Raw genomic sequence first — 23,565 nt, 5'->3', positions numbered from 1 at the left:
TGAAGATGTAGAATCCTTGTGGGTAGAGTTAAGCAACTGCAAGGGTAAGAAGAACCTGATAGGAATTACATACAGGCCTCAAAACAGTGGCCAGGATGTAGGGTATAAATTACAATGGGAGCTAGGAAAGGCATGTCAAAAGGTCAATGTTATGATAGTCATGAGGTATTTCAATATGCAGGTAGATCGCGAAAATCAGGTTGGTGCTGAATCCCAAGAGAGGAAATTTGTAGAATGCCTACAAGATGGCTTTTTAAGAGTAGCTTGTGGTTCAGCCCAAGAGGGACAGACTATTCTGAATTAAATGTTGTGTAATAAATCAGATTTAATTAAGGAGGTTAAGGTAAAGGGACCCTTAGGAGGCAGTGAATTATAGAGGCATGAGAGAGAAGCCTGCCAAAGTTGATTGGAAGGAGACACCAACAGGTATGACATCAATTCCTGGAGTTTCTGGGGACAATTCGGAAGGTGCAGGAAAGATATGCCCCAAAGATGAAGAAGATGCAACCATAGATGACAAAGGAAGTCAAAGACAACACATAAGCAAAAGAGAGGGCATATAACAGAGCAAAATTTATTGGGAAGGTAATAGGGCTGGGAAGCTTTTATAAACCTACAGAAGGCAGCTAAAAAGCTAAAAGGAGGGAAAAGATGAAATCTGATGGTAAGTTAGCCAATAATATCAAAGAAGATACCAATTCTTTTCAGACATACAAAGAGTAAAAGAAAGGCAAGAGTAGATGTTGAAGCACTAGAAAATTAAGTGTTTTGCATTAGTTTTCACTGTTTATTAGCAGTATGCCAATGTTGGGGCAGAAGTAAGTGCAGTTGCTATTACTAGGGAGACAGTGCTTGGGAAGGTCACCAGATGGACTACACTCCAGGGTTCTAAAGAAGGTAGCTGAAGAGATCGCAAAGGCACTTGTAATGATCTTTCAAGAAACATTATATTCTGTCATGGTCCCAGAGAATTGGAAAATTGCAAATGTCACTCCACTCAAGAAGGGAGAGAGGCAAAGGAAATTATAGGCCAGTTAGCCTGACCTTATTGATTGAGAAGATAGTGGAATCAACCGTTAAGGATAAGGGTTCTGGGTATTTGGAAGTACATGATAAAACAGGCATAAGTTACCATGGTTTCCTTAAGGGAACACCTTGCCTGCCATATCTGTTGGAATTCTTTGAAGAAAAACAAGCAGGATGATCAAAGGAGAATTGGTGGATACTGTGTACTTGGATTTGAAGAAAGCCTCTGATGAGCTGCCGTACATGAATTGAATTGAATTGATTTAATTCTTACATCCTTCAGGTACATGAGTCAAAATCTTTACATTACGTCTCCATCTAAATGTGCAATGTGTAATCAAAGTAATTTATAATAATTTACAATAAATAGAACAGTCAATGTAACATAGAGATACACTCAAGTCAGCATGAGTTAATCAGACTGATGGCCTGGTGGAAGAAGCTGTCCTGGAGCCTATTGGTACTGGCTTTTATGCTGTAGTACTGTTTCCCAGATGGTAGCAGCTGGAATAGATTGTGATTTGGCCTTCGGGCCCTTTTTTCACACCTGTCTTTATAAATGTCCCGAATCATAGGAAGTTCACAACAACAGATATGCTGGGCTGTCCGCACCACTCTCTGCAGAATCCTGAGATTAAGGGAGGTACAATTCCCATACCAGGCAGTGATGCAACCAGTCAGGATGCTCTCAAATGTGTGCCTATAGAAAGTTCTTAGGATTTAGGGGCCCATACCAAACTTCCTCAACCATCTGAGGTGAAAGAAACAGAAAACCTACAGCACAATACAGGCCCTTCGGCCCACAATGTTATGCCAAACATGTACTTACCTTAGAAATTACCTCAGGATACACATAGCCCTCTATTTTTCTAAGCTCCATGTACCTATCCAGGGGTCTCTTAAAAGACCCTATTCTTTTGTTCCTAAAAAGTTCTTTGACAGAATAGATTCTATAATCTTATCTTATATTTGGAACAATAAAAATCCCAGATTTAGCAAACCCTTATTGCAGAAATTAAAAAAGGATGGTGGCATGGCTTTGCCTAATTTTAGAATGTACTATTGGGCAATTAGTATTCGATATATTACTTTTTGGATTCACTATTCAGATATACATGAATGTCCTTCATAGTTGGAATTAGAGGAAAACTCAGTGAAAGGGTACTCTTTGGCCTCTTTACTGAGAGCTCCTCTTCCCTTTTTGTTTTCTAAGATTAGTAGACAAGATTTTAATCCCATTATTAAACATACATTAAGAATTTGGTTTCAGTTTCGTAAATGTTGAGTTAAATAATTTTATTCTTTCTAGTAATATCCATTTCAATTATTTTTTTAAATCATCAATTTTGGATAAGGCCTTTTTAACTTGGAAAACTAAGGGAATAATAACTTTTTCAGATGTGTTTTTAGGGGACTGTTTAATGTCTTTTTCTCAGTTAGTGGATAAATATGATTTATCTAATGTACTCTTTTTTAGATATTCACAAATTAGGAATTTTTTATGTCATTTGTTGCCAAATTACCCTTCTGCTTATCCACCTAATATGACAGATGCTCTCTTTCAGTTTAAACCATTTCAAAAAGGGTTGATAGCTATAATTCATAAAAGGTTATTGAACACACGAATGATATCTAATGATAAAATTAAACGTGCTTGGGAATTGGAATTTCAAGAGTCATTTTCAGATAATCAATGGAGTAAAATTTTTCATTTGGTTAATAACTCGATCTATTTGTGCCCATCATTCCTTGATACAGTTCAAGATAGTGCTTCGGGTCCATATGTCAATGGATAAACTAGCGCATATTTTTTCCAATATCAATCCTATTTGTGATAGATGTAATATTGAGGTGGCCATTTTAACTCATATGTATTGGTCTTGTATAAAGCTAGATAACTTTTGGAGAGATGTTTTTAAAATGCTAACAGAAGTCTTGGATCTGGATCTACAATCTAATTTGTTTACGGCAATTTTTGGGATTATCCCATCGGAAGCAGGAAATATTCCTGTTTCCGCTCAATGTATGATAGCCTTTTCGACTTTATTGGCTAGGAGAGCCATTTTATTGAAGTGGAAGGATCCTAATCCACCTACAGTCTTTTACTGGCTCTCCTCCATTATGTCCTGTTTAAGTTTAGAGAAAATAAGTCGGACATTTGATACATCCTTTAAATTTGAGCAAATCTGGTGACCTTTTATTCAATATTTTCATTTAAATTGATTTATTACTCTTCCAATTTTTTTTCGAAGTTTTAGATTTGATCAGAAAGTCTTTTTTTTGGTTGTATCCTCAAAATGGACTGCCCAGTCCCGTTTTTTGTGTGTTTCTTTTTTTATATAGTACAGTGGGGATTTTTTTTCTCTTCATTTAAAATTCAATGTTTTTTCCTTCCTTTTCATGAACTGGTAAGAGGAGAATCGCGGGTTTCTTTTTTTTATTATATATTTTACACTAGCTTAACAATGTGTATGATTTAGATAATGTCTATCTTAATCTCAGTTTATATTGAGATATATATATTTGGGATAATTCTCCTCTTGTTTGTACTTACGTTTCTTTTAAATTAATAAAAAGACTAATAAAGAAAGAAAAGACCCTATTGTATCCACCTCCACCACAGTCACCAGCAGCCCAATCCACGCAACTCACCACTCTCTGCATAAAAAACTTACCCCTGACAACTCCTCTGTATCTACTTCCATCAGCTTAAAACTACCCTCTGGTGTTAGCCATTTCAGCCCTGGGAAAAAGCCTCTGACTGTCCACACAGTCAATGCCTCTCATCATCTTATACACCTCTATCAGGTCACCTCTCATCCTATGTCGCTCCAAGGAGAAAAGGCCAAGTTCACTCAACCTATTCTCATAAGGCATGCTCCCCAATCCATGCAACATCCTTGTAAATCTCCTCTGCTCTATGGTTTCCACATCCTTCCTGTAGATGAAGTGACCAGAACTGAGCACAGTACTCCAAGTGGGGTCTGACCAGGGTCCTACATAGCTGTAACATTACCTCTCAGCTCTTGAACTCAATCCCATAGCTGATGAAAGACAATACACTGTATGCCTTCTTAATCACACAGTCAACCTGCACAGCAGCTTTGACGTCCTATGGACTTGGACTCCAAGATCCCTCAGATCCTCCACACTGCCAAGAGTCTTACCATTAATACTATATCCTGTCATCATATTTGACCTATCAAAATGAACCACCTCACATTTATCTGGGTTGAACTCCATCTGCCATTTCTCAGCCCAGTTTTGCATCCTATGGATGTCCTGATGTAATCTGACAGCTCTCCACACTATCCACAACTCCCCAACCTTTGTGTCATCAGCAAATTTACTAACCCATCCCTCCACTTCCTCATCCAGGTCATTTATAAAAATCATGAAGAGAAGGGGTCCCAGAACAGATCTCTGAGGCACACCACTGGTCACCGGCCTCCATGCAGAATATGAGCCGTCTACAACCACTCTTTGCCTTCTGTGGGACAAAGCAAGGTCCTCTTGGATCCCATGCCTCCTTACTTTCTCAATAAGCCTTGCATGGGGTACCTTATCAAATGCCTTGCTGAAATCCATGTACACTACATCTATTGCTCTACCTTCATCAATGTATTCAGACACATCCACAAAAAATTCAATCAGGCTCGGAAGGCACGATCTGCCTTTGACAAAGCCATGTTGACTACTCCTAATCATATTATGCCTCTCCAAATGTTCATAAATCCTGCCTCTCAGGATCTTCTCCTTCAACTGATCAACCACTGAAGTAAGACTCACTGGTCTATAATTTCCTGGGCTATCTCTATTCCCTTTCTTGAATAAGGGAACAACATCTGCAACCCTCCAATCCTCCGGAACCTCTCCAGTCTCCATCGATGATGCAAAGATCATATCTCGTCTGGTCCCGGTGACTTATCCAACGTGATGTTTTCCAAAAGCTCCAGCACATCCTCTTTCTTAATGTCTATATGCTCAAGCTTTTCAGTCCACTGTAAATCATCCCTAGAATCGCCAAGGTGCTTTTCTGTAGTGAATATTGAAGCAAAGTATTCATTGTACCTCCGCTACCTCCTCAGGTTCCATACACACTTTTCCACTGTCACATCTGATTGGTCCTATTCTCTCATGTCTTATCCTCTTGCTCTTTATATACTTGTAGAATGCCTTGGGGTTTTCCTTAATCCTGCTCGCAAAGACCTTCTCATGCATGGCCCCTTCTGGCTCTCCTAATTTCATTCTTAAACTCCTTCCTACCAGCCATATAATTTTCTAGATCTCTGTCATTACCTAGTTTTTTTTTAAATCTTTCATACGCTTTTCTTTTTTTCTTGACTAGATTTTCAACAGCCTTTGTACACCACGGTTCCTGTACCTTATCATTCCTTCCCTGTCTCATTGGAACGTACCTATGCAGAACGCCATGCAAAAATCCCCTGAACATTTGCCACATTTCTGCTGTATATTTCCCTGGAACCCTTCGTCCGGCCCGAAACGTCGACTGATCTTTTCCACGGATGCTGCCCAACCTGTTGAGTTCCTCCAGCGTGTTGTGAGCATTGCTTTGAACCCAGCATCTGCAGATTATTTTGTGTTTACGATTCCTAACTCCCTGTAGTCTGTTTTCAGGACCTACTCCCTTTTCCTACCTACGTTGTTGGTACCAATATGTACCACGACCTCTGGCTGTTCACCTTCCCACTTCAGGATATCGTCGACATGATCAGAAACATCCCAGACCCTGACACCTGGGAGGCAAACTACCATCCATGTTTCTTTCCTGCATCCACAGAGTCGCTTATCTGACCCCCTAACTATAGAGATCCCTATCACTGCAGCCATCCTCTTCCTTTCCCTACCCTGCTGAGCCACAGGGCCAGACTCTGTACCAGAGGCACAGCCACTGTTGCTTCCCTAGGTAGGCTGTTCCCTCCCCCACCCCCGCCCCGCCACCCCCAACAGTACTCAAACAGGAGTACTTATTGTTAAGGAGGCAGCCACTGGGGTACTTTCTAGTATTTGACTTATGCCCTTCCCTCTCCTGACTGTTACCCACTTATGTCTCCCAAAGCCCAGTGTCACGACTTGCCTATACCTCCTCTCTATCACCTCCTCACTTTCCCTGACCAGACAAAGGTTATTGAACTGCATCTCCAGTTCCCTGACGCAGTCCCTAAGGAGCTGCAGCTCGATGCCCCTAGCACAGATGTGGCCGCCCAGGAGGCTGGGAGTCTCCTGGACATCCCACTTCTGACACCAAGCATAGAACACTGGCCTCGCAGACATCCTATTCTTCACAAATAACTTACCTCACCTCGACCCGTTATTGCTGAAGCCCCATTGAGCAAAAGCCCTCCTACTCCGACTCCCTCTACTCTGTCTCCCACTCTAAAGTTGTCTTCTTTTTGATTTCTTCCCACTGGTCTAACTCGCTAACGTATACATGCCTGTGCAGTCATTCCTTGATAAAACTGAAGCAAAAAAACGCTCTCCTTTTAAATTCTTCCCGCTGGTCCACGTGCCTGCACAAACGTGCCTTAATCAAACCGCTGAAGAAAAAAACGCTCTGTTTTGCGGTGAAAGAGGCGCTGTTGTGCCTTTTTCACCACACAGCTGGTGTGTACAGACCACGAGATCCTCGGTAATGTGGATACCAAGGAACTTAAAGCTGCTTACCCTCTCAACACCAGAACCAATGATGTCAATAGGGGTTAGCCCGTCTCCATTTCTTCTGTAATCCACAATCAGCTCCTTTGTTTTTGCGACATTGAGGAAGAGGTTGTTTTCTTGACACCAGTGTGTCAGAGAGATGACTTTTTCCCTGTAAGCCACCTCGTTATTGTTTGAGATTAGGCCAATTAATGTAATGTCATCAGCAAATTTAATTAGCAGATTAGAGCTGTGGATGGTGACACAGTCATAGGTATACAGGCTGTAAAGGAGGGGACTTAGTAACAGCCTTGAGGGGCTCCTATGTTGAGAGTCAGAGGGAGCCCACTTTTACTACTTGCCAGCGATCCGACAGGAAGTCCAGGATCCAGCTGCATAAGGCAAGGTCAAGGCCAAGGTCTCTAAGCTTCTTGTCAAGCCTGGATGGAACCATGGTGTTGAATGCTGAACTGTAGTCCAAGAACAGCATTCTCACATATATAAGTAACGTATGTAGAGTAGTGGCTACTGCATCGTCTGTCAATCGGTTGTATCAGTAGGCAAACTGTAAGGGGTCCAGTTTGGGTGGTAGCAAGCTGCAGATGTAATTTGCTTATATTGAGGTGAGTGCAACAGGACGCCAGTCATTCAGGCATGTTACCTTGGTCTTTTTTGGTACAGGGACAATAGTGGATAATTGAAGCAGGAGGGCACCCTACACTGGGAGAGACAGACATTAAAAATGCCAGTAAACACACCTGCCATTTGTGCCGCACACATATTGAGTACTAGCCCTGGGATGCCGTCCGGTCCTGCAGCCTTGTGACTGTACACTCGTTGGAAACATCTGCGTACCTCAGCCTCAGAGATGACCAGATTGCAGATTGTAGCGGTGGCTTTCCTCGGAGGCTCAGAGTTCGCGACATCGAACTAAGTGTAAAAGTGATTGAGCTCATCTGGGAGAGAGGCCGCGATGTTAGCAGCACCACTACGTTTGGCTATGAAGTCAATGATAATATGCAACCCTCACTACAAGTCACGTGTGCTATTGTTGTGAATCTTGACGCAATCTTGTCCCTGTATCGCTGTTTTGCAGCCTTGATAGCTTTGTGCAGATGTAGCTGCTTTTCTTGAGCTCCAGCTGATCGCTGACAATATAAGCTCTATGTCGTGCCGTAAGTGCTACTCGAACAGAACTGCTGATCCAGTGTTTCTGGTTTGGGAAGACCCTGACTGTCTTCTGGGGGATAACAACGTCGATGCACTTCAGGATGAAGCACGTGACTCCATCCGTGAACATGGAGACATCCTCATCATGAAAGACATACCAGTCGACGTTATTGAAGCAGTCCTGCAGCCCGGAGACCTATTGGTCGGACCAACAGTGGATGGTTTTAACTATGGCCGCCTCTTGTTTCAGATTCTGCCTGTACATCAGCAAAAGCAGAATCGAAGAGTGATCTGATTTTCCAAAAGCTGGGCGAAGGAGAGCTTTGTAAGCGTTGAGGAAGGGAGTGTAGCAGTGGTCAAGTGTCTTATCTCCACGAGTGCTCACCTGGATGTGCTGACAAAACTTTGGAAAAACTTTCGTCAATGATGCTCAATTAAAATCACTGGCAACAATGAAGGCCGCCTCTGGGTATGCAGTCTCCAGCGTGTTGATGGTCTCGTACAGTTTGAGAGCCAGGTCAGTATCAGCCTGCGGCGGAATGTACACCGCTGTGATGATAACAGCTGTGAACTCCCTTGGCAGCCAATCGGGTTTGCACAGCAGCACCAGGTATTCCAGGTCTGGTGAACAAAAGGATTTGAGAGCATGCACATTCTGGGGGTCGCACCAAGCATTGTTGACCATGAAGCATACCGCTCCTCCTTCACTCTTCCCAGTGAGATTTTTTGGCCTGTCCGCCCGGAACAGAGAGAACCCAGAGAGCTCAATAGCATGGTCCAGTATCGCCTCCATCAGCCAGGTCTCCAAGAAGCACAAATTGTTACATTCCTTTGTTTCTCACTGGTAAGAGATTCTGGCTCTCAATTCGCACAAAAGCCCATGGTCTAAGAGGAAAGATACCAGCATGGATAGAGCATTGGCTGACTGGCAGGAGGCAAAGAGTCGGAATAAAGGGGGTCTTTTCCGGTTGGCTGCTGGTGTGACAAATGGTGTTTCACTGGGGCCAGTATTGGGGTTGCTTCTTTTCATGTTCTCTGTCAACGATTTAGGTAACAGAATTGATGGCTTTGTGGCCAAGTTTACAGACAGCACAAAGACAGGTGGAGGGACAGGTAGTTTTGAGGAAGCACTGAGGCTGTAGAAGGACTTAAGAAAATGGAAAAGGAAGCGGCAGGTGAAATACACTGTCAGAAAGTGTATGGTTATGCAGTTTGGTAGAAGAAATAAAAGGATAGACCTCTTTCTAACTGGGGAGAAAACTCAAATACCTGAGATGCAAAGGGACTTGGGAGTCTTTGTGCAGGATTCCCTAGTTTAACTTGTTGGTTGAGTCAGTGGTGCGGAAAGCGAATGCAACATTAGGATTCATTTTGAGAGGAGAAGAATATAAAAGCAAGGATGCAATACTGAAGGTTTGTAAGGCATTGCTGAGGCCTCAGTTGGAGTATTGAGAGTAGTTTTGGGCCCCTCGTCCAAGAAAGGTTGTGCTGACTTTGGAAAAGGGCTCAGAGGATGTTTTTGAGAAAGATTCCAAGAATGGAAGTGTTATTGTAGGCTCTGGGCTTGTATTCACTAAAATTTGAAACCTATTAAATGTTAACAGGCCTAGAGAGCGGATGTAGAGAGGATGTTTCTTATAGTGAGGGAGTCTAGGACCAGAAGGCAAAGCCTCAGGAAAGGGATGAGCATTTAGAAAGGAGATGAGAAGGCCAAAGGGTTGTGAATCTGTGGAATTCTTCGCCACTGATGGCTGTGGAGGCCAGGTCATTGGACTTATATAAGGCGGAGGTTGATAGGTTCTTGACTAGCCACGCCGTGAAAGGTTACGGGGAGAAGGCAGGAAAATAGGATTGAGAGGGAAAATGGATCGGCCATGATGAATGGCCCGATTCTGCTCCTATGTCTTATGGTCTAAGGATATTATTCCAGCAATTCCAGATTACAAATTAAAAAAGAAAAAGCACAAATGAGTAAGCTAGCAAGCAAAAAAATGCAGAATGATGCTTTTCATGCAAGGAGTCATGATGGGATTCCTGGTGAAACTGGCACCAAGTTCTTAAAAATGCTTTAGGTTGATTCCTCTACCACCAACCCCCTCCCCCTGCCCCTCCCCCCCGACCCCGCATATATGGATAGAAGAGAGTACCTGCATATGCAGGCTAAAATGATGAGGCAGTACACATGTTCACCATCTTCAATTGATCCTTGTTTAAATCATTTCAATTAATTAACCACAGGAAATGTTGCATTTACAATGCAAATACTAGAAGCATAATTACAGTTCTACACTTAAGATTTACCAATTTAAAAATTGTCGTGCTATTTCATAAACAGGAGAAATCACAAAAATAGAGATTATAAAGAGCAGAACAGCAGTGTCACACTTACCTGATTTTCTGACGGCATGTTGTAAACTTCAGAATCAAGCAACATTGTGCAAGCACTAAATGGCACTGCCTGGTTTGCTATTGTTCTCGCTGCTCGACAGTGCACTCGTAGAATTTCTTGCTCACATGAAACTATTAGCTTCTCCTGATAAATAAGAAAATAAATTTTTACCACAAGGTCTTAAAATTAGAAAATACTGAATGAACCAGAATTTATCTATTAACCTGTTAATAGCCAACTTTAAACTTCTGGCTGCATAAAAAAAATACTTAATCCAATTCAGAGCAGACCTATTGAATATCGCTGTTTAATACCTGTCACTTTTTCTTCAGCTTCTCAGTTTTAGACCTTGCTACCTCCAATTAAAGTGATTACAACAAATGATTTTAATGGATGAACATGTGGAGCACTTCTGCATTATAAATGTATCACAGCATCTTGATGTAAATTATAAAGAAAGGCTTCAATTTAAAATAAATCTGAAGTTGACCATTTCATTTTAATACAGGCTATGGACAGAATTGTTTTTTATTTTACAGAATGATAATTAAATAAAATCAGATGAATAAATTTATAATTAACAATTTAAAATAATAAATAGATTCAATTACCTACAATATCCATGTGTTCTTATGTACTTGTGGTCATTTACTGTAGCTAATACTAGAATCTCCAATTACGATTAACAATTATGTCAAACTGCAAATACATAGATTTGTTAAAATGAATGTAATTTACCCTTTCAATGCTATGTTGAAGGCGCAATTTCCCACGAACGGCTTCTTGCTGCCTGAAAAGTTCTTTCAGAGGCTCACACAAAGATGGAGGTGGTGCAATCTAAGAAATTAAAACAATTCGTTTAAAGTTAAGACTTCTACCTGGCGTGTCCTAGACCTATAATTTCTAAACCTAGTCTAGAAACATCACCAATTGCATTCAAACATGATCAAATTATTTGTGTCAGCTTTTCCTAAAAAAAAAGTAATGCACCTCACAAAATATTGCTCATCGTGTGTGATCACTTTCCAAAAAACACTAATATTGAGATCAAAAAAATTAACACATGCACTTGACATCCAAGTCATAACAGCAGCAATTACAGTTAATTCAGCAAACTGTTGTCACGGTTGTACTACTTGATTGGCCCTAAAAATGCCTAATACAGAATATGTAGAAATATTAAATATAATAAAGACGATAAGATGTGAGAGAATAGGACCAATGAAGTGTGACAGTGGAAAAGAGTGTATGGAACTGGAGGAAATAGCAGAGATACTTAGTGAATACTTTACTTCAGTATTCACTACAGAAAAGGATCTTGGTGAATGTAGGGGTGAATTACAGTGGATTGAAAAGCTTCAACATATAGACATTAAGAAAGAGGATGTGCTGGAGCTTTTGGAAAGCAACAAGTTGGGTAAGTCTCTGAGACCAAATGAGATGTACCTCAGGCTACTGTGGGAGGCAAGGGAGGAGATTGCTGAGCCTCAAGCAATGATCTTTCCATCAATGGGGACGGGAGAGGTTCTAGAGGATTGGAGGGTTGCAGATGTTGGTCCCTTATTCAAGAAAGGGAGTAGGGATAGCCCAAGAAATTATAGACCAGCAAGTCTTACTTCAGTGGTTGACAAGTTGTTGGAAGAGATCCTGAGAGACAGGATTTATGAACACTTGGAGAGATATAATATGATTAGGAATAATCAGCATGGCTTTGTCAAAGGCAGGTCGTGCCTTACAAGCCTGATTGAATTTTTTGAGGATGTGACTAAACACATTGATGAAGGTAGAGCAGTAGATGTAGTGTATATGAATTTCAGCAAGGCATTTGATAAGGTACCCCATGCAAGGCTTATTGAGAAAGTAAGGAGGCACGGGATCCAAAGGGACCTTGCTTTGTGGATCCAGGATTGGCTTGCCCACAGAAGGCAAAGAGTGGTTGTAGACGGGTCATATTCTTCATGGAGGCCAGTGACCAGTGGTGTGCCTCAGGGATCTGTTCTGGCACCCCTTCTCTTCATGATTTTTATAAATGACCTGGATGAGGAAGTGGAGGAATGGGTTAGTAAATTTGCTGATAACACAAAGGTTGGGGGTGTTGTGGATAGTGTAGAGGGCTGTCAGAGGTTACAATGGGACATTGATAGGATGCAAAACTGGGCTGAGAAGTGGCAGATGGAGTTCAACCCAGATAAATGTGAGATGGTTCATTCTGGTAGGTCAAATATGATGGCAGAATATAGTATTAACCATAAGACTTTTGGCAGTGTGGAGGATCAGAGAGATCTTGGCATCCAAGTCCATTGGACACTCAAAGCCTCTGTGTAGGTTGACTGTGTGGTTCAGACAGCATATGGTGCATTGGCCTTCATCAACCGTGGGATTGAGTTTAAGAGCCAAGATGTAATGTTGCAGCTATATAGTACCCTGGTCAAACCTCACTTGAGGTACTGTGCTCAGTTCTGGTCACCTCACTACAGGAGGGATCTGGAAAATGTAGAAAGGGTGTAGAGGAGATTTACAAGGATGTTGCCTGGATTGGGGAGTGTGCCTTATGAGAATAGGTTGAGTGAATTCGGCCTTTTCTCCTTGGAGTGGTGGAGGATAAGAGGTGACCTGATAAGAGGTGTATAAGATGATGAGAGGCATTGATCGTGTGGATAGTCTGAGGATTTTTCCCAGGGCTGAAATGGCTAACATGAGAGGGCACAGTTTTAAGGTACTTGGAAGTAGGTACAGAGGAGATGTCAGGGATAAGGTTCTTTTTTATGCAGAGAGTGGTGAGTGCGTGGAATGGGCTGCCGGCGATGGTGGTGAAGGCAGATACGATAGAGTCTTTTAAGAGACCCCTGGATAGGTACATGGAGCTTAGAAAAATAGAGGGCTATGGGTAACCCTTATGGGTAATTTCTTAATTAAGTACGTGTTCGGCATAGCATTGTGGGCCTAAGGGCCTGTAAGGTGCTGTAGGTTTTCTATGTTTCTACAATCATTTACATTAGTTTCTTTCTATGTTTTGTAAATGTGCATAAAATATAATATGAAAGTAAGATTAGACAAAACTCCAGCAACATAATAAAATGGCAACTTCAGTTTTGTTCACTATATTTTAGTGAAAACGTGCGGTGGGGAGCACCAATTAAAGTTCTACCTGCCACTTTAATTCACCATTACCCTGTCTGGGATAGTGTACTGTTACAATGAGGCCAAATGTAAACCAGAGAATCTTGCCGTCTGGGCACAATGCAGTCTGTAGAACTCAATATCAAATTGTCCAAATTTAGACAATGTGCTCTTTCCGATCTCCAATCTGTAGAGTACAAGCAAGGACGGCTTATTTTCCCCTGTCATTCTTGCAACTTAACCCAAGTTTCTTTTTAATTTCTGATATATCAAAACTGCCATCTGAGTCAGGCGGTGCTGAAACAGCCAGACTGCAATGATAAAGTCAGCATGTCCTTACTCCATTTCACACTGCAGCTTAGAACAGGATTAGAAATAACTCCAAAAATTAACTGTCTTCTTTCAGGAACACAATATTCACTGCTGCTCCCCCCAGCATTTTTACTGTTGCCACTTAAAAAGCCATCCATTATGGAGAGTTGCAGCTGTAACTGAGATCTGCTCTGCACAACCAAACTTCCTGGGGCCACAGTGCACAAAACTGTTTTTCTTGGCTATCTGCTGTTTCCTCAGCCAAAGTTAGCTAACAATCTACCAGCTATGCTGCAGCTAAAGCAGCAATGGTGAGGGGACTAGGACAGGAAAAAATGCGCATAAGAATTAAAACCATTCTTCTTCTTCCTTACTATACGGCCCTAATAGTCAGCCATATAGTAAGAAAGAGTGAAAGAGTAGGTAAGATTACATAGCATGCAGTAAGCTGACTACTATTGGCATCAACTAAACAGTGCCATCAGGTGTCTCCAAAGTTCAGGGAGTAGAGTTATTTAAGCCCACTAATTTGTTCTATAACATTGTGTGCCAATACAATTTTCATGACATACATGATTCTACATTTATGCAGGAACAGCCATGAGTCGCATGCTCAGTGGATGACACTAATGATCCCATGTTGCCCCAATATGGTCAACCCCAGCTTTATGGGGCCAGGGAAAATGAATTCCCAGAAAACTCTCCATCTATATATATTTTTTCTTGTAACACAAAGTCACATCATCTGTGCATGTGTTAAAAACTATCAGCCAAAATTTTAAGATTTTTTTGGTAGTGACTTGTGAAATCTTTAAGAGTGAGTCAAGTTCCTGGGTGTCAAGATCTCTGAGGCTCGAACCTGGTCTCAACATACTGATGTAGTCATAAAGAAGGCAAGACAGCGGTTATACTTTGTTAGGAGTTTGAAGAGATTTGGCAGGTCAGCAAATACATTCAAAAACTTCTACAGTTGTACATTGGAAAGCATTCTGACAGGTTGCATCACAGTCTGGTATGGAGGGCTACTGCACAAGACCGATAGAAGCTGCAGAAGGTTGTAAGTCTAGTCAGTTCCATCTTGGGCACTAGCCTACAAAGTACCCAGGACATCTTTAGGGAGCGGTGTCTCAGAAAGGCAGTATCCATTATTAAGAACCTCCAGCACCCAGGACATGTCCTTTTCTCACTGTTACCATCAGATAGGAGATACAGAAACCTGAAGGCACACACTCAGCGATTCAGGAACAGCTTCTTCCTCTCTGCCATCCGATTCCTAAATGGACATTGAAGCTTTGGACACTACCTCACTTTTTTTAATATACAGTATTTCTGTTTTTGCACATTTAAAAAAATCTATTCAATAGGCGTAATTGATTTACTTGTTTATTTATTATGTTTTATTTTATTCTCTCTCTGCTAGATTACGTATTGCATTGAACTGCTGTTGCTAAGTTAACAAATTTCACGTCACATGCCAATGATAATAAAACCTGATTCTGAATCAGCCAAGTGGTGAAGAATCAACTAAAATTTGGTTATTAGCTATAATTCGCTAACAGAATCTGATACGCTGCTCAAGAATATGACAATTCAGAACTATGATTTTCTACATTTTTGAATAGCTTATTGATAATCATAACCTTTGCTAGCCACTGAAAATGAATTGAATGGATAGGATTACATCCAATGTAAGCAGGAATTTTTTTAAAAATTGGGAAAATATATTAACAAGACTTCCACTTACCACAGGGATATGGAGTTTGCTCAAGGGCTTTCCATCCAACAAATAGGAACCAGTGTAGGTGACATATTCAGCATAGCACTGAGGTGCTTGTGGGATGATACAGCACAAGATTTTGCGCTTTTCCTCAATCTTTTTACGAATTTGGAGATACTCAAAATAAGGGTTGGATCTGTCACTGTGGTATGGTTCGATATCATCTAATTTAATTGCATCAACAATAGCTGCCAATGTTTGCTGAATCATTTCTCGAGTCTGCTGTGCTGATGGGGTGAGAATCGTTGGCTGATGATTTGCACGAGGGATTTTTCTCTTGCGTGGATGCTGTGCCTGCGAGTCATCCTCCTCCACCATGCGCCCTTTTGGTTTTCCTAACTGAGCAGTAGCGGTATCCTTCTCTAACGTAACAGCGTTATTTTGCTTATTTAGATTAGCCAACATTTGTGCTCGGTTCCTTGTGATCCGTTGAGGAATCTCTTCTACTTTGTTTGGCTTTGCTGCCTCGATCACAGACTTAGATGTTGCTTCTGTAGTTTCAAGCACTTTGGTGTCATCTACCAATGAATTAGAAGTAACCGCCACAGGTTTATCTTCAAGTTCTGTACTTGCTTCAGTATGTTGAGATGAAACTTGCTGAATATCCTTTTCTCCAATCTCTTCAGGGCTTAATGAGGTGTTTTCTATAGTATCCTCAATTTTATCCTCCTCTGCTGTAGGAACTGCTTTTAGAATCTCACTGATAGCACCATGTTCCTCCCCTGATGGTACAGCAGCATGATCTATATCTTCAATACTTGTGCTAGTAACCACTGGATCACTAGTTTCTTCAATTATCTTAGCCCTCTCTTCAGATTCAGGTTCTGTCATTTCAATGTCTGGGTCATCTTTGTCTTGTAATGGCAGCACTGGAAGTGAAAATGGCCCCAGATCAAGATCATCTATGGAAGCTGGAAAAGTATCAGTCCATGGCAAAGATTCGTCCTGTTGTCTTGCAGTAATATTCTGTTCATCACATTTTTCTGCAACTTTAGATGGTTCCTGTTGGTCTTCAACTACAACGTTGTGCATTTCTAGAGCCACAGTACAGGATTGATCAGGAAGTGGCTTGCAGGTATCAAATGGTGAATTTGCTTTAATTGGAGACATGTATGGAACAGCATTATCCAATGCTACAGACTCTTCCCCTTGGTCCCCTCCTGGCACGTCACCCCTGTTTTCATCTTGCTCTGTGTTAGGGACTGGTATTGTACATTGGACTGGGGATTCAGGAAAATGAGATAAAATAGATGAAACAAATGGTAATGTTGCATTATGTACAGTGTCTGGGGGACAAAGTGGCCTGGTAGTTTCACTGAAAGATCTCTGTGGTGACTTCAGGTGTAACTCAGAACCCACTGACCAATTCACTGAATGCTCTAAAGAATTACTCATTGGGCTGAGGACCATCTGTTCACTTGGTTTGTGTGGAGAAGATGGATAACTTAGCTTATTCTGGGCTGAATCATTGGAAGTAAATGTGTCTCCAGGTGTAGGCACAAGGCTGGCACTTAAAGCTGAATTAGGAGAAATCAAAGTAGTATTTGGTTGCTGCTCTGAAGAATCTAAAGGCAAGGCAAAATCAGTGACTAAGGTATCTAGAGATGGTTCCAGTGGATCAGGTTTTTGTGATGGCGGTGATTTTTCATGAAAATGATTAAGAACACTCTCAGGTGGAGGGGTAAGATTTTCAGTGAATGCCTTTGTAACTCTAGACTGAGATGGTTCCAGCTGTGGTGAGGAAATTCCATACTCAGGTGAAACACATGGTGACAAACCAGAGAACTTCTCAGAATGAACAACTGATTTTTCCTCCATTGGCTGTGGAATAGAAGTTTCATAATCTGCTGACACAGGCACACTTTGCTGCCTGAAGAACTTCTCCGAATTAACATCAAATCCTTCTTGTGGTCTTCTGGTATCCATTGACACTGATCGAAAGAGGCTGGATACTTGAACAGTGCTGGTTGATGTTTGATTTGTACTATTTTGAATGCTTGTGGGGATGCTTACATATCTATCAAAAAAGGTAGGGGAACAGGCATTCATGGATACTGCTGACATGGTTGCTGAATTTTGGGACTCTATTCCTTCAAACAGATCAGTAAAATCTTCATTCACACAGTGAGGCATATGTGGTGTGGGCAATAAATCTTCATAACTTGGGCAAGAAACCAATGGAATCATTTTTGGAACACCTGTTGGCCTATCTTGATCAGATCTTGGCGACGCAGGCATATTTGTTTTCAGTGCAGGAGTTGAAAGCCAATCTTTTACATCAGGACAAGTGACTGGCTGTATCTTTGGATTTGCATCCAATGTCACAGTTTGTCCTGGTCCTTGATCCTTAAGCTTTTTGTCCTTTTGTTGAGAATCAAGGGAACTTTTTTTTGCCAAAAAGTCAAAATTCTTCTTACGCATTTCCTCTGTACTTCGGACTTTCTCTCTCAACTTGGGATCTCCTGACCTGTGCCTCATCTTCTCCTTCAATTTCATTCGCTCTTTATGTCTTTTATGGCGCTCTTCAATTTCTAGATCTTTTTGGCTCAGCATACGTTCAAAACTGGTCATCATCAAGTCTCCATCACCCAAAAGCTTTTCCTTAGGTCTGCTGTCCTTACGTAGTATTTCTTTAGTTTGGTGTAACTTATCATTTTCAGTGGTTTTAATTTTAAAGGATTCATTTTTGTCCTTTTCTGAAGTCTCTTTGATTTTTTCCTTTTGCCTGACTTCAGTATTTTTTGAACAATCATCTTTTGATTTATCTTTGTTTCCACCCAACTCCCTAACAATAGGAAGAGAGTCTTTGAGGCCAGATTTATGTTCGTCTTTAGAATGCTTGAACAGCAGGGTTGATTCTCCATGTTTTTCCTTGTACTTTTCTTTGTCATCTTTTGATTTATCCTTATGTTTGTCTTTCTTTTTCTTGTCTTTTTCCCTCTCCTTGACACCAATGAAAACACTGCAGACCTTCTCTATCTTTTTAGATAATTCCTTTTCAGATTCATTCTTATCCTTCTTTTCACTTAAAGCAGCATCTCCACTTTTGTCTAATTCATCATCCTTTTCAACTTTTAAAAAGTGACTTAAGCAATCTCCATCTGACATCAATGGCTCTTGGTCAAACACTGGACCCTCCCGCTTACATGCAGCTTCTTTCAACTCTTCTGACTTATCCCGCTTTTCTTTCTTCACCTTGTCTCTCTCATTTTTTCTTGATGATGATGACAGGTGTCTGTTTCTCTCCTTTTCTTTGCATTTTTCTTGTGAATACAAGATATTAAGAGAATCTTTTAACTTTTCCTCTGCATTGTCCTGACCAACATTCAAAACATCATTTAAACTGCACATCGTGGAGTCATGAGCTTGCTCTACAAAACTGTCTGATGAAACTTCACTGGTCTTATCATTAGAATCCTCTTTAAATTCATTAAAAGTTGAGTTTTGTAGTTTTTCTGAGCACTTCTTTTCTTCCTCTATTGGAATTCCCTTTGATAGCCTCCTTTCTTTTATTACAAGTTCTTTATCAGTTTTTTCTTTTGGCTTGCCATTCAACTTTTCATCACTTGAGTGCTGCTTTTCTAACTTTTCTGGAAACTTTGGCTTGACTTTCTTTTCTAGGGTTAAATCTGTTAACACTTTGTCCTTTTTTTCTTTAAATTTATCAACTGATTCCTTATCTTTCTTTTCTTTATGTTTCTCATGCAAACATTTTTCCTTCTTATCTTTCCCACAATCTATTAATAGTTTATCCTTTTTCTTATCTTTGAATTCTTTCTCTCTTGGTTTCTCTGCTGAATGTTGTTTATCAGCTGAGTATTTTCGATGTTTCTCATGGGGAACCAGTTCCTTTTCTGCTTTTGTCTCCTCTTTGTCAGGCAGCAGGTCAGCCCTACACATTTCATTATTCCCTAGATCTCTGTCACAATAATCTAACTCATCACCACTTTCATCGGTGAAGATGTCATTTGCTATGCTGTGCCAACTCATTTCCTTACCAAGTTCCATATCAACTCCTTTATGTTTATCCGTTTTCTCTTTCTCTCTTTTTTCCGAAAAGTCTTTATCTTTTTCTGCATGTTTTTCCATTGTATTTTTGTCTCTCTTTTCTTTACTGAATTCCGATGACATTTTTCTGTCCTTGTCTCGGCTGAAAATATCTTTGCTCTTTTCCTTTTGTTCCTTTTTATCTTTCAAACCACTTAGTTCTCTGAAAAGTTTTTCTTTATCAGCATCTTTGTCCTTTAAGAATTTATCAGTCAGGCTTTTCTCAATTTTTTCTTTTTCAAATTCAACTGAAGCTCTATCCTTAGACTTTTCCTTACATTTTTCAATTTTGATCTTTTCCTTCCTTTCAGTTCCATCCTTTTTTTCCTTCTCTTTTCCTGAATAATGCCTCTCCCTTGCTTCCAAGGTCCTTCCACTGAAATCACCATCAAACTTCTCCTTGAAGAAACTTTCATTTCCACACTCTTTCGCGTCTGTTTTGGAGACATCATCGGCCTTTCCCTTCATGTCTTTCCTTTCCTTACTGAAATCACAAACAGTATCTTTTCGCTCTTTAATATTTTCAATCGCATCTTTATCTTTTCTGTCTTTAACAGTTTCAATGGAGTCTTTCCTCCTTTTCTCTTTATCCAGAAAACAGCCCTGCCCAAGTTTATGTTTATCAAATTCTTTTTTCTTCTCTATACTTTTATCTACATATTCACGATCTTTCTTTCTTAAGCAGTCTTTATCACAGCGTTTTTCATTTAGTTCTCGCTTATCTTTCAACTTGGATTCTTTTTTCTTGTCCTTACATTCTTCCTTAATAGCTTCAATAGCTTGTTTTCCTGTTGTGCCATCTTTGTGTTCTTTGAAATCTTTAACTGTAAGACCCCAGTTGGTTTCCCCTTTTACATCATATACAGATGAATTGGAAGATAAATCTGAAAACCATTTTTCTTCATGATCAGACACACTAAACCTATCATCACTGTCTAGGAAGTGGCTCTTAATTTTCGGAACCTCATAATCAGATTCATCTTTGTGAACTTTATCTTTTCTTAGTTTTTCCTTGTCATCTTTTGCAGACTTTTCTTTGTCTTGTTTCAAATGTTTCTCAGCCTTTAAAGATTTGTCTTTTACCTTTCTCTTATCATCTTTTTGGATTTTAAACTTTTCTTCCTTAGAAGATTTCCCTTTAAAGGGTTTTTCTTTATTTACTTTGAACATTTTATCTTTTTCTTCTTTTACACACTTAAAATTATCTTTGGAGAGGTCTTTGCTTTTCTTTAACTTGTCTTCTTTACAAGCTTTCCCTTCTTCATCTTTGAGCAACCAGTCTCTTTCTTCAGATTTGACTTTAAAAGGTTTTTCCTTTTCTTCCTTTTTTAATTGTTCTTTATCATGTTTTACTATTTTTACTCTGTCAATTGAAAGAGTTTCAGTTTCTGTATTTAAAGATTTTTCTACTTTTGGTTTAAACTCATCAGATTCTAGATTCAAACATTTTGAAAACTTATCACTGTCCGTCAGGATGTTATGAGATCTTCCCTTTTCCTTGTCTTTCATCTTGTGCTTGTGCTTCATTTTATGTTTTTTAACAACTTTACCTTGCTTATCAAATTTCTGAACTATTTCATCAGCATTCAAAATCTTGAAGATATCTTCTGCCATCCTCTTCTCTGTTTCATCTCCATCAATAAGACTTTTCTTTTTATGATCTCTCTTCTCTTTAACTTGTTTAACAGACTCCAAACTGGAATCTTCTGAAGAATAGTCAGATTCACTTGTCAGTCGCGTTCTTACAGAATCTGACAAAGAACTCACATCTGACCAGACCGGTGACATGTTTGATTTCCAACCGTCAGCTCGCCAGGGTTTAGAGTGTTGCCGTGCAAGACTGGGAATATGCTTTGATGATGCATAGCTCCCTTGGGAGGAAGAACAGGATGCAGACAATGAAGAGAACATTGTCGATTCTTTCAAGCTCATATAAGAGTCCTTCATGCCAAGTCCACTCTGTATTAATCCCTTATCCTCCTCCTCACTTTCTGAATCATTGCTGTCTGTTGCAGATGAATTAAATTGGTCTTCATTCTTACCCAATCTACCTTCTTTGCTTTTCATATCTTTTTTCCACTTTTTTTTCATTTTAGTTTTCTCTTTTTGCTGTTTTTTAATTGCCGACTCCCTTTGCTTAGAGCTTGCAACAGGCAGACTGGAGTGCACTGAAGGCCTGGTAAGAGGAGGAGAGAAGCTTATTAATCTATCCTCTTCATCTGAACTGTTGGTGTCAGATAAAATACGTCGTGGAGCTTTCTTTGGTGTTAGAAGGGAATTTTTAGAGTAAGTTTTTGTCTCTAGTTTAGGAATAGAAATGCAATTGTTCTGTTTTAGGTCCTTTCTATAATCTTTTTTCAGCAAATGTTTGTCGTCAACAGGTGGTACTCTATCTTCCTCATCATCCTCATCAAATTCATACTCATCCTTTACTGGTGTAACTGTTTTAGATAACTCTTGTCGCTTGATTTTGTGTCTTAGGCCTTTCTCAAATTCAGAGTCTGTGTTATTACCATCAATTGAACTGGAGGGAGCAACTGAGGGAGCATCTTCATCTTCAGAAGTTTCTATGTAGCAACAAAGTGGACATAAATTAATAAAGGAGAAGATGCAGGCAAATAATTTTAAGCTATCAGTACACCATAGACCAGGGGTCCCCAACCTTTTTGCACCGCGGACCAGTTTAACATTGACAATGTTCTTGTGGACTGGTCGACCAGCTGGGGTTGGCTGGGAGGGGGGTGCGGGGAGGGTGTTCAAGAAGGGTTAAACTCACCTCAACATGTCTTTTACAGTTAGGGTTGCCAACTTTTTTAAGGGACAAAAGTAGCAGTCAAATCCCGGGACACTTTACCGCTGGAAAGCCTACCATGACCATGAAGCCTTGCACAGGCACGTGCCGAATTTTCCCCACTAATCGGTTTTGCCTTCATCTTCCCGACTATACTGTACATACATTATTTCCACTTTATATAGGCTGCGTATTTATCATATCATTCCTGCTTTTACTATATGTTAGTGTTATTTATTTTCGGTTATATGTGTTATTTGGTATCATTTGTTAGATTACTTTTTGGGTCTGGGAAGGCTCAAAAATTTTTCCCATATAAATTAATGGTAATTGCTTCTTCGTTTCACGCCATTTCGGCACGAAAGGTTTCATAGGAACACTGTACCTTAGCGGGGGAAATACAGGACAAATCAATTTAGCCCAATATAAAGGATGTCCCGGCATGTACGGGACAGTTGGCAACCCTATGTTCAAGTTCAACAGTGCTTGACAGGGAATGAGGAAAGGTGCAGCTGACTCATATCGTTTCCTCACAGTCCGGTAGCACATGTTTTGCAGCCCAGTACCGGTCCGCGGCCCAGTGGTTGGGGACCGCTGCCATAGACTGTTAAGATTATGGTGTAAATTGCTTCTATGCAATGGTTTAAAAGTGCAAAATGTTTCTATTGATGCATACTGTCTATACCAAAATATTTAAAAGAAAAGAATAAGTAGACAACATTGTTCATGTCAGGAATGAATGAATAAAGAATCCAATTCTTTTTATCCATTTACAACAATGAAATTGCATTTTAGATATAAATGCATGAACAAATATATTACAATGAACATGAGCCACGAATAGACGACAGACAACCTAATGATTTATTATTTCTTTACACAGTCAAAATTGAAACTTGTCATTGTGACGAGTATGAATGCATTGACAAGAGAAAATACACCAGTTCATGGAGAAAGTTGCTTCAAGAGGGTCATATAGGAGCAGCCCTATGCAGTTCACACTGTTCATTTGCATTGAATTGTCTACTTTCTACATATGAGTAAATTTAGGCCTTCAAAGCAAATGACTAGAAAATAAACCCGCAATTTAGTATCATAATTCTAATACAGGAATTGCACATTTCTAATCAGATCTTTAAGCTAACATGCATTAATCATTTAGTGGACGATACTTAATCAACTATTTTGTAAAGGACTAGCAAATTAAATACTAATGAGTTCAGATTTGGATGTTGAAGACTTAAATGTAATTAACTATGATGGAACAACTTTTGA

General features: G+C 40.1%; 1 protein-coding gene across 3 annotated transcripts in view; it reads right to left on the bottom strand.

Annotated features, from left to right (window-relative positions):
• Positions 1-23,565, bottom strand: part of ankrd11 (ankyrin repeat domain 11) — a 187,501-nt gene that overhangs the window by 14,002 nt on the left and 149,934 nt on the right. For all 3 annotated transcript variants that reach the window (XM_063067044.1, XM_063067047.1, XM_063067045.1), the window contains 3 exons: positions 15,420-22,066; positions 10,982-11,080; positions 10,244-10,387 (listed from right to left, as the gene is read on the bottom strand). In XM_063067044.1, coding sequence (XP_062923114.1) covers positions 10,244-10,387; positions 10,982-11,080; positions 15,420-22,066 — 6,890 coding nt within the window. The remainder of the gene's footprint in view (positions 1-10,243; positions 10,388-10,981; positions 11,081-15,419; positions 22,067-23,565) is intronic.

Source organism: Mobula hypostoma, chromosome 14 (assembly GCF_963921235.1).
Source record: "Mobula hypostoma chromosome 14, sMobHyp1.1, whole genome shotgun sequence".
NCBI classification, from domain to species: domain Eukaryota; kingdom Metazoa; phylum Chordata; class Chondrichthyes; order Myliobatiformes; family Myliobatidae; genus Mobula; species Mobula hypostoma.
This window is presented reverse-complemented; position numbering and strand designations above follow the sequence as displayed.